The following is a 12,228-nucleotide window of genomic DNA, read 5'->3' on the forward strand; positions in this document are numbered from 1 at the left end:
TACAAAAAGGAGACGTGTTTTTCTAAACCCATTCATCTGGTAATTCATGTCTGCCCCTGCATGTATTGAAAGTACATAAACTTTTAAATTTCAGAAATGCACCTATCCACTTAATAAATTCAAAAATTCCACTATATATTTCAACAACTTTGTTCTTTGGCTCTGCTAAAGCCATATCCAGTAGATGAGAACAGTGTGTGATGTAACCAAACTAAATTTAATACCTTGAGAAGAGTGGATTAAACACAATAAGCAGCTGTGCTATATCTAGAACAGATAAAATACTTCAGAACTAGTAAAACATAAGAGTAGCAAATGCGGGCATACATAACTTTTTACATATCATTTGAAGTTTAGAAGTAACATAATGATTCGTACCTATTTCCAGAATTTACTGAATGTCAAGAACATCAATTCAAATGTGCCAACCACCGATGCATTAATGCACAATGGAAATGTGATGGTGAAGATGATTGTCATGATGGTTCAGATGAAAAAGACTGTGCACGCAAACCAAATGCGACATTGACCTGTAGGCGTAAGTATTATCTGCATAACTATTTTTTCCTACATTCAATATAATAGAAGGAAACATTCCACGTGGGAAAAATTATATATAAAAACAAAGATGAGGTGACTTACCGAACGAAAGCGCTGGCAGGTCGATAGACACACAAACAAACACAAACATACACACAAAATTCAAGCTTTCGCAACAAACTGTTGCCTCATCAGGAAAGAGACACAAGCAGACACATGTGTGGATGGATATGTGCGTGCGTGCGAGTGTATACCTGTCCTTTTTTCCCCCCTAAGGTAAGTCTTTCTGCTCCTGGGATTGGAATGACTCCTTACCCTCTCCCTTAAAACCCACATCCTTTCGTCTTTCCCTCTCCTTCCCTCTTTCCTGATGAAGCAACAGTTTGTTGCGAAAGCTTGAATTTTGTGTGTATGTTTGTGTTTGTTTGTGTGTCTATCGACCTGCCAGCGCTTTTGTTCGGTAAGTCACCTCATCTTCGTTTTCCTACATTCATTTCAACCTGCTTTCTCTATCCAAGCCTGACCTCCCTCTAAAACTATATAAAAAATGACCATCATTCATAACTATTGAAGATTTCTTTGTTAATTCGTTGCTGAAATTTTAAAACTTTTAATACTTCTCTGCATAAAAAAAGTAAATAGGAATAGCGAAATACATATACAGCTAGCAAAGGGATGAGTTGACAGACATTTGTTTTTGTTACAGCTGACAGTTTTAAGTGCATAAACAGCTCAGAGTGCATTCCACTAGTGTGGCGCTGTGATGGTTCCCCAGACTGCACCGATCACTCTGACGAGGACAAGTGCGAGGCGCGCACCTGCGAGAGCTGGCAGTTTGAGGTAATTAATGTTCACTATGTTGTCATTTTGTGACTCTACCGCAAGAATATTTTAATTTCAAAACAGGTTCGCAAAAATTTATTGTGCCGTAGACTGTTGGGCAGACGAACGTGTTTGTTGTGTCATATTACGAAAAGCATAGTTGCTACTCACTATATAAGGGAGATCTGAGTTGCAGATAGGCACAACAAAAAAACTGTCAGACAAAGCTTTGGGCCAAATTGGCCTTTTTCACAATTAGACAACACATATGCACACACGCAACTCGTATGTCATGCAGGGTACCGTATTTACTCGAATCTAAGCCGTACCTGAAAAATGATACTTGAAATCAGTAATAATAAAAAAAAAAATCTGAATCTAAGCCGCACCTGAAATTTGAGGCTTCAAATTCAAGAGGAGAGAAAAGTTTTAGACCGTACCTCCCAGTCGAAACAAAGTTGGTCCATTGTAACAAGAGACACAATTTAGGTCGAATGGATGAAGCTACAGCTACAGTAGTTTGGCTAGAGTCGTAAGCTTAACAGGTAAGCTTTACCGAGTAGTCATTGCTATCTGTGTGTCAGGCGCTCCGTCCGTATTTATACGGGTACCCTTCCTTTTTCGTGTGCTTCGTCTGGTTTGAATCGATTGCTTATTTTGCTTTGATCTGATAGTGATGTTCTCTATGTTATAGTTGTTTTCGTCACTCTAAGCTCAAAATGCGTTATTGTACTGTGTCACGCATTGTTTGTCGCAAGAGAATAATTACCTCATAAGTGAAACAATGTCAAGAGACTGCTATTTGTTGTTACTTACACTGCTGCTTTCTTCGAAAATGATCAACAGGAACCAAATAATAAACTACGTATGGTAGATCTTCTGAACGAGGGTTTAGTGAAAATTTTTCTCCGTTTGAAAATCTTTGCATACGCCTCTTTAGTACATCACATTCTGCACAGAAATTAGTCAACTTAGAATTAAAAATCGAGCCAGTTGCCGTGTTTCATTTCTGACTGTATCGCTATTCAGCATAAGAATAATATGAATATAAACGTGACACGATACGTATATTTTTCCGCGTTTGCTGTTGTCTCACTCTAGTTTCGCTGTTTATTAGGTGGACAGGATTTAAATGATATAGCAGCAAACACGAAAGAATACATGGCATAATGTTTACTTCCTTCTACCCTGTGGAAATGAAATGAGCATGTACAGAAATTGCTTTGACGAAGGTGGACAAGAGAGATAAGAGAAGACAAATAATGTAACCAAATGGAAAATGGTAGAGGACAAGCAACATAACTTCTTATAGATGAAGACTGTAATGCTTCAAGAAGTCCGGATGTGACCTCGGACCAGCAAATGGATATACTCATACAGAATGCACTTCAGCTCTTCAGTGTGTGTGTGTGTGCAGTGGCGTGGGTTTTTGAAACAAAAATACTTGTTCCTTCATTCATAAGGAAATCTCTGGTAAAGCAAGTCATGTGGCAAACCACAGACATGGTTGAAACTTGCTTCCAATGCACAAACTAACCTCACCAGACAATCACGCCTTTTTAAGTGTATGTGCATGCAGTTAGTTTGTGGTTTACAGGTGCCCAGTGGTGTGGGTTATCAGTGCTGTTACGAATTTTAATGATAACGAATGTGAAGAGTAAGACTTACACAGGTGCATGCACCCTCTCCCAACCTCACTCAGAATTATCTGCACATTTAAATTTACTCACATGCAGTAAGACAGCTTAAAAAGTGGGCAGGCAAATTAAAACAGAAGTAAGACACAAGGAAAGCTCAACTAATGACACAGGTAAATGCGGAGTTACAATAAAACAGGGAAAAATTTGGACATTTCACAAAACATGAAAACTTTTGCCAAATTTGTTTTATTGTCAGTTAAAGTAGATGGCAAATCTGTTGGTGAGTGAGTGTTGCCTGCTTGTCTGAATATAAAACTTAGTCTGCTAAAATGTTGCACACTGTGATCTGTACTATACAAGCACCACACACAAAAGGGGTTGTTTTCGTCGGAGTGGGAAGCCATGCGTCACAAACTTGTGAAGATAAGTGACTGGAAGGAGGTAAGCCACAACCGCACAGTGGACTTCACTTATCATGTATCACTTGAGCCACTCTTCTTTCCATCTACATGTGACTATGTACTTCAGTAGGGCTCACTGGTAGCTATGGAGTAGTGTAAACAGTGTAGAGTTGAGACCGAGTGGTCATGTGACCCTCCCCCTATCACTGATGAAATAATTGCAGTGAGATCGTGTCTGTGCCAGCATCTGCCCATTGTATGAAATCAGCACAATAAGGGAATGACACAATAGAATGGCAGAAGGCAGCTATCGTGATGGAATGTGCACGTGACCACACCATGAATAAATTTGCAAGAATTGTTAATGTTGGTGTGGTCTGTGAAAGTTGTCTACAAGGAATGGTGCACTGCTCACAATTGTAACATGGCAGTAATATGGTTGTCATACAAAGTTTGTAGCCAACAGACTGGTGACGAATGTCACACCTTGTCAGTGATGTGCATCTTAAACTGTCAGTGAATGCTGGTCTGAACATGGCTAAGGAAACTGCGTGCACTGCTCATTTGGAGTCGAGCACCTTGCATTAAGATCAGTAGGCAAATGCAACAAAAGATATGATACAAAAAAAGCTATTATTATTGTGAAAGCTGTAAGAATTTATAAAGAAGTTGTAGCATTACCTCCTGTCTCATTATGAGAGGATTGCTGAATAAATTTCTCAAAGGTACGACATTAATTTAACAATCTGTAAACGGTGTAATTTAGTAAAGCACAACCGTCTCAGTCTGGAGGCAACCTCCATACTGTGAGTGTTGGACATCTCAAAAAGATTGTGACGTAACACCAAAGACCACATGTGGAGAATGTGTTTAATTATGCACACTGATAATGTAGGAGCTGTATAGCAAGTGCTATCTGTTAGCAGCCTTTTAAAGCTATTTTGAAACTTCTGTATAAATTCGCAAAAAAATTCTTACAGCTGCCACAATAAACATACCTGTTGTTACACTCATCCATCGGTCTTAATTTTCAACATATTTAATTTTAAAATCGGGGCCCCTTTGCTGGACACCCTGTAGCAGTTAAAACTACCAAAGATGCTGCATTTGATCACAGCCACTTCCAGTGCATGCAGTTTTAAATGTCTTTCATTATAAATTTATTTAGTACCAGATATTTAAAGGATTTTGACAGTCCTTTGCTCTCTATTTTACACACAAGGTACACTTCAGGTGGCTCCACAGAAAGAAATCCGCTGGAGAGATTTGCACAAAGCTGTCTGATCTTGTCGCTTCTCATTTAAATAATGTTGCACATTAAGCTCATGACACACAGTTCATTTGTATCTGCATGTGTAAACGTGCTTTTAGGGGGGACTTCTTCCAACAGAACATAAAATGCATCTCTGTGAAGAACATGGAAATTAATGGAATTCAGTTTTTTATTGGCTTATTATCAAACAGTTAAAATTTTTGTCTCTCATATTAAAGGCCCATTGAATTTTAAATCCCCTCTAACACAATGAGTGAGGTTTTATGATGATTAGTGATTCTTTGTGCACATTGTCACAACACTTTCCTTGGTATTTCAGATACCTAAGGTTAAATGATGTAGTTGAGATATTGTGCTGATCATTACACTTTCATTAACCGTATGCAGAATTTGAGTGTCTTACAGTAGTCTTCCACGCATAAATATGCACCTTTAAAGTAGTGGTAAGGCTAAAGGCCATCATCTTGCAAAACTTCACTAGCAGCAGTACATGGTATTCCAACATATTGTGCTATTTCCTATACTGATGTACAGAGGTCCTCTCGTATAGCTGTGGATATGTGAACTTACTTTGCAATCACTTGTGTACTTCGGCAACATCCCTGCATTAATCCACCCAGCTGGAGTGGGCTGGCTGATTTTGCACAGTTTTTAATGATGTAGGTACAAAAAACACTCTATGGTCAGGGTATCATCTTTCTATAGAACATTGTACAAGGCATGATCAAAATGTAAGGGGAATTTTTTAATTTCATAGGCTATAATACATCCAGTTTCCAATTTTCTTTTTATCTTGTTGGCACAGATGTTCCTGATGAATGTTTGCTTTTTCAGTGGTTTTGAATATTTAATTTATTGTCAGCAGTCAAAAAGTTAGGCGTATTTTTGAGTACTCGGCAAATTTTTTCTTTTGAAGATGATGAATCAAAGAATTTTGATTAAATTTTCCTTGAAAAGTGCAGTTAAGTACAGCAATGCATTCAAAATGTTGACTGTGGCTTATAGTGAATCCACTATGAGTAAGAAAAGAGTTAGCAAGTGGTATAACCATTTCAAGAAGGGACAAGAAGACGTTGAAGATGATGACCGCCTTGGGCGCCCTAACATGTCGATTACTGACAAGAAAAAGTGAAGGAAATGGTTCTGGAAAATTGCTGAATCACCATCAAAGAGGTTGCAGATGATTTCGGCATATCCTTTGACTCAAGCTGAGTAATTTTTATATATGGCATGAAACGTGTAATGGTGAAGTTTGTTCTGAAATTGTTGAATTTTGACCAAAACAGCATCCTGTTGACATCACTCTGGAATTGATGTGTGAAGTCAACTATGATTCAGAATTTCTAAAGGAGGTTATAACAGCTGACAAAACACTGATACGACGTTGAAACCGAAGCCCAGTAGTCCCAATGGGAACTGTCTGAAGAGGCAAGACTGAAAGAAATTCGACAAGTTTGATCACATGTGAAAGTTCTTCTCACTGTTTTTTGCAATTACAATGGGATAGTGCATCATCAGTTCCTGTCTTACAATCATACAGTCAATAAAGAGCACTAATTGGAAGTTACGTACCATTTGCATGAAGCAATCCGAAGAAAATGACAAGAATTTTCACAAAAGATGTGTGAAAATTGCATCACGGTAATGCTCCTGGTCACCTCAGTCCTTATTCATGATTTTTTGTAAAAAGTGTGTTATGTTGCGTTAGCCAATGTGTTCACTGGACATGGTCCCTCTGCAACTTCTATCTATATCCGAGGCTGAAGAGCATGAAAAGATGCTATTTTGCCACCATTGATGACGTATAAACAGAATTTTTGTAAGAGCTTATCCATAGCAAAAAGTGCTTCCAAAATTGGGAAAAGCGGTGGCATAAATGTGTTGTATCCGAGGGGCTTACTTTGAAGGGGACAAAATTGATGTTGATGAATAAATAAAAGTTCTTTAAGTAAAACAAAAATTCCTGTAACTTTTTGATCACACCTCGTATGCAGTCATGAAAGTAAGTACCGTGTTATATGCTCACACCATGTACAGTATGGCTGAGTATGTATTGGCCGTACTGTAAATCCCAGCAACAAGTTCCATTAGTAATAGTTGTGTAACAGATTCCATTTGCATCCCTGGTGTCAAAAATACTTATCAGTTTAACACAAGTGGAATATAAATCGCCTCGTTTTGAGTCATGAGGCAGAGTGTGCTAAAGCTTTTCTCTCTCATATTCTCAGGCATTAAAATGTAGTAACACAATAATTATGGTAATGTTCAATGGTACTAATAATTTTCTAAGTGTGTGTGTGTGTGTGTGTTTTTTTTTTTTTGTGTGTGGTTTTTTTTTAGCACAAACCTGACTCTGTAGTGATCTCCATCGCTGTATTGGAGTAGTGGATCACATCTCCAGTTTTAAAAGGAAGCCAATGGCCTGTCTATTAAGAAACAATAACAACTGCTCTCATTTGTGTACACATACTTATCCCAGTACAGCTAAGAACCCTTGTACCCAACCAGTAAAGGTTGGGAGTCAACCTGAATGTATCTTTTGGAACTTACTGTATCACAATATTTTGCCATACATTTTGAGCTTTTGGCCAAAAGCCCAGTTTCTACAGTACGCACACACACACACACACACACACACACACACACACACACACACACACGCGAAAGAACCTCCTCCTTGTCAGTGTTTCCCTTACACTCTTTTCTTCACCAATTATGCAAAGAACCTCCTCATTCCTTATTGTAATAAGTTAATTTGATTTTCAGCATTCTACTGTAGCAGGATATCTCAGGCACTTCCGTTGTGTGCTCTTCCAGCTTTCCCCCAGCCTATGACTATTCCTATTTTTAATGTTATAAGCATTATCATTATTTAAGTAAGGTATTGTCTGAAAAGCATTTTGTGTGTATAACCTTGGTCTGATGTAAGAGAGGATCTGAGGCCACTGATGTGTGCTTGTCAGTACAATTTGTCTTCATTACACTTTGCATCTAACCCTACAATGTAGCCTCATAGTGTAATTTACCAGAGGTTTCCTAACAAATGATGGATTGTACAGCATTTTTATGAAGAGTATTTGTTGCTTAAAATCCAATGCCACATTGCATGGTGAATAGCTCGGGTATCATTACCATTGACCGATGCATTGTTGCTAAAGATAAACTACTGTGCAACAATTGAGATCACTGTGACACTTGTTAATTGTATCTACATCACTTCGTGTGTTACAGTGTAAGTCAGGCAAAAGATGCATCTACCAGTCGTGGCGCTGTGACGGAGACAATGACTGCCCGGATGGTTCGGACGAACTGAACTGTAGCTCCGCCGGTATGATACCCACGACTGTAGCTCCGATTAGCCCAGAGGTAAGTTGGATTTTTATAGATGCTTCCTTTTTAACTTAATATATATTGTGCCTGCCACTAATGGAATCGCTATAGTCGTTAGGGGTGAGGAAACGAGAAGGTGGTCAGTGGGAAGGTGTGCAGTAGGAAGATGCAGTACCCCTTGTGGTGCATCAGCCAGTAGGATCATTCTGTTCTTCAAATAATAAATAAATAAAAAAAATATGAAAACACTGCAAGAAATAAATGCTCGAACATAAATGGAGATGTTAGCGAAGCTTGCAGCTTCCTCTGTTGTGTATGACCACGAACACCGTATGTGCAGTGCTCTCAATACATTGCAAGTGTCTTTCGTGGCCAGAACAGTGTTCTGTGTAGCTGCAAGTGTGTTGCGTTGGAACTAAGTGAAAATTTTTGGTGCTCGTATGGTGAGTGCTTCCTTGACCGAGGTAGCTAAAGTATTAAGTGTTTCAAGAGGCACCATGTCAAAGATTTATACTGCTTACAGGTAAAGAAAGAAAGAAAAAATTGGCCACTAAATCTCAGTGCAGACGTGTGTGTGTGTGTGTGTGTGTGTGTGTGTGTGTGTGTGTGTGTGTGTGTGTGTGGGGGGGGGGGGGGGGGGGGAGGGGGAGGGGGTTGAGAGGACGACGATAAGAGGATGACAGCTGCAAAAAGCACAGCAAAACTGAGGGCCACACTCATGAGCCATGTCAGCACCAAAACAACACGAAGGGAGCTCCTTAATGAGAGTGTTGCTGGGCGAGTTGGAATTCTGAATCACTCATCAGTGTTGCAAATGCTCATAATAGGAAACTTATACTAATGATGAATGGGAGAAAGTCGTTTTATCAGATGAATCTTGCTTGTTTCACACCGTTTCCAAATTCTTGCCACGTTTATGTCCCGAGAATGAAACGAGGTGGAGATGCAGTGATGATTTGTGCACTTTATTGTGATATTCTGTGGGTACTGTGGTTACTCTGCAAGCATGCATTACTGCAAAGAATATGTAACTATTTTGGATCATTGTGTCCATCCCATGCTACAGTGTCTTTTCTCAAATGGTGATCCTGTGTTCCAAGACAACAGGCGCCCCGGTCACACAGATCACATCATCCGAGACTGGTTTTTTGAGCATGTGGACGAGCCGTTTCATCTCCCTCGGCCACCGCAGATGCCAGATATCGATGCTATTGACTGTTTGTCATCTACGTCGGATAGAATGGTGTGCGATTGGTCGCTAGCCACCTCAGGTGTTGTTACCTGATCTTGCAACTACTTTGCAGGAAGAATGGTGTAAGACTCTCATGAAACCCTTACGGGACCTGTATTTATCCATTCTGAGATAACTGGAAGCTGTTTTGAAAGACAGCAGGTTCCCTACACCGTGTTAAGCACAGTAATGAGTTGTGTTTTGGCTGGTTACTTATTGTTGTTCGCTCCCTGTAACTTTATAGTGTGTCTGCTTTTGGGTGTATCTTAGACAAGTGTCATATATGTCCACACATGTACAGTGATGGCAATTTTGGAATTCTAATGTTCATTATGATATGTAGGAAACACAGAAAATATCACTGGAACTAATTTGAAAAATATTATTCTGCAACTCCATGAAATTTTCCTTTTGAATTGAGTATCTGAATAAGTTTTGGGCTTGCAGCTGGTCATTGTTTACTACACTCCACGATATTTCGACTGAGCACATGCCAGTCGTTTTCGGTTGAGTCAGACAACTTGTACTGATAACACTATTAGTGCAATTTGTGTATTCCACATATGCACGAGATAGTGATGGCGGACTGAGCGCTCTACTCAGTAGGCAGAGCTCTCACTGGCGGAACTGTGGAAGTAAGCTGTGGCTCGCCAGCACCATTGACGAACTCTGCCATTGTGTTTAGAACAAATTGTGGAAATTGTGGAGTTACACACATTGTCCAACAGATATCTGGTTCATCTGATTTTTCAAAAACTGTATTTCCACAGGTTCTTGAATAGCAGAGTCCAAAAAGATGATGTTGTAACTAAATTATTGTTTTATCATGCACCATTGACTGTCCATGGGATATGAGGGCTGTTCAAAAAGTATCAGACTTTCATTTATACACTCATGTTCAGAAAAAACAGAATGCCTTGAATGACTATGATCAGGATGTTTACATTCACAGGACATGTTCTGCAGAAATGATTAGCGATTCAGTCACCTTGGTTCAGCATGTCTCCTGCTGCCTGGGCCCTGATAACTTGTTCCGTGCAAGATGGCATCTAAGTGTATAAGGTGCAAATGGCATCCTGTGGTATAATCATCAGGGATGCATTCACCTGGTTCCAAAGTTCATCTGTGGTGGATGGCCTGTGCCAAAGGTCATCTGTGGTGGTTGGCTTTGGGACACAACACTGCACCCGTCATTGCACCATACCCCACACATTTTTGATTGCCGACATGCCTGGTTATCTGCTGGGTCAGGGCAAAAGGCTGACATCCTGTGACACCGAGAAGAAACTTTGTGCAGCAACATGTGATCGTGCATTGTCTTGCTGAAAAATGGAATCTGGGGTGTTTTGGAGAAAGGGTGTGGCAACAAGTCGCAGGATGCCATTCACATAGGTCACACTGGTCACAGTGCTCTGGACACACACCAGCTGTGATTTATGGTGGTACCCAATGGCACCCCACACCATAAGGCCTCAAGCTGGTCCTCTACGTCTTGTGCAAATGCAGTCACTGTGATGCCGTTCCCCTGCCTGTAGCGAACTGAAATGTGGCAGTCATTTTCAAACAAACGGAACCTGGATTCGTCTGAAAACACTATCAGATGCCATTCCTGTCTCCATACACTATTACCGTCTAGCACGTCTCTGCACATTCGTCAAAGGTAGGAGGAGAAGCAAATGACACGCACATAATCTGTGCCGTAATAAACGCCAATTTACTTTCACTCCTGATAATTTACGGTGTGTTCCACTGTTGTGCCAGAGCTGAGGAGAACGCAGATCTTTCCTGCAATACCATTTGGATGAAGTATCAATCTTCTTGGGTGATGGTCTCGGTGGTGCATCCTTCCGTGAACCATTCAGCACACACCCATTGCACTGCTGCACTTTGTCTCTCATGAGTAGCAATTTCCTGGATGGATGCATCACATTCTCTCATGCCAATAATGTGCCCTCTTTCAAACTCACTGATTTGACTGCGAGAAATAGTGCACATCAGTTCAAGTCACACTGATACGTTACCTTCGGTTTATAGCAACAATGCGAGCCAGAGATGCGTTTTACTGGTAGGAGGCATTGCCCCACGATATCGATGTTGACCTGGAACACGCGGGGGCGACATGGTTCAAATGCTTATCATTTCTACAGAACATACTAATGTGTATGGCCAGTGAAAATGAATGTTCTTTCTCTAGTCATTAAAAGGGTTGTTTTTTCTTCTTAACATGGGTGTAAATCAATCTTTATTCAGATACAATTGTTTGGTACCAGTCACCTTCAAAGTAATCCCCCTACACCTTCTACAGACCTCTTAAAATGCTGCTACCACTGCTGAAAGCATCACTGGAAAGATTCTTTAGGTATTGCGTGCAGCTGCTCTACCTGCATAATGTCTTCCCCATTCTGAAATTTGATCTCTTTCAAAGTCTTCATCAGTTTAGGGAAAAGCCAGAAGTCATTTAGAACTAGGTCAGACGTAAGAGAAGGCTGACACATAATAGCCATGTGGTGGTTGTTCAAAAAACTCTGAATTAATTGAAGTATTAGCGGGTTGCATTGATGTGGTGAAAGTGTCAACTGCCTGCTGCACCAATGACATTGTTCCACGTTTATGTCATTTTGCCCACAACACAAAATGGGACTGCTTGTTTCCACAGTCGAAAAAAATAAAAAATAAAAGTAAAGAAACTGACATGCACACTACTGACATAAAGACTATGCATACCTCAATATCATTGTTGGTTTCAACAACAAAAACTGGGTTGGATTCTTTCTGAGTAGCTCTCATACAACGTCTGACAATAACAGACTAGGTTGGTTGTAAAAGACAAGTGCATTGTTGATGTTCGGAGCATCTGATCTGTGCGCGGGCGTGTGTGTGCACGTATCTGTTCGCCTAGAGAGAGAGAGAGAGAGAGAGAGAGAGAGAGAGAGAGAGAGAGAGAGAGAGAGAGTGAGTGAGTGAGTGTCAAGTTTTCATTCTCTTTTATGT

At 40.2% G+C, this 12,228-nt stretch overlaps 1 protein-coding gene across 3 annotated transcripts in view; it reads left to right on the top strand.

The window, feature by feature from the left end:
* Positions 1-12,228, top strand: part of LOC124717273 (sortilin-related receptor-like) — a 230,660-nt gene that overhangs the window by 105,379 nt on the left and 113,053 nt on the right. For all 3 annotated transcript variants that reach the window (XM_047244086.1, XM_047244088.1, XM_047244087.1), the window contains exons 17-19: positions 389-538; positions 1,247-1,380; positions 7,908-8,042. In XM_047244086.1, coding sequence (XP_047100042.1) covers positions 389-538; positions 1,247-1,380; positions 7,908-8,042 — 419 coding nt within the window. The remainder of the gene's footprint in view (positions 1-388; positions 539-1,246; positions 1,381-7,907; positions 8,043-12,228) is intronic.

This window comes from Schistocerca piceifrons, chromosome 9 (genome assembly GCF_021461385.2).
Source record: "Schistocerca piceifrons isolate TAMUIC-IGC-003096 chromosome 9, iqSchPice1.1, whole genome shotgun sequence".
Lineage (NCBI taxonomy): Eukaryota > Metazoa > Arthropoda > Insecta > Orthoptera > Acrididae > Schistocerca > Schistocerca piceifrons.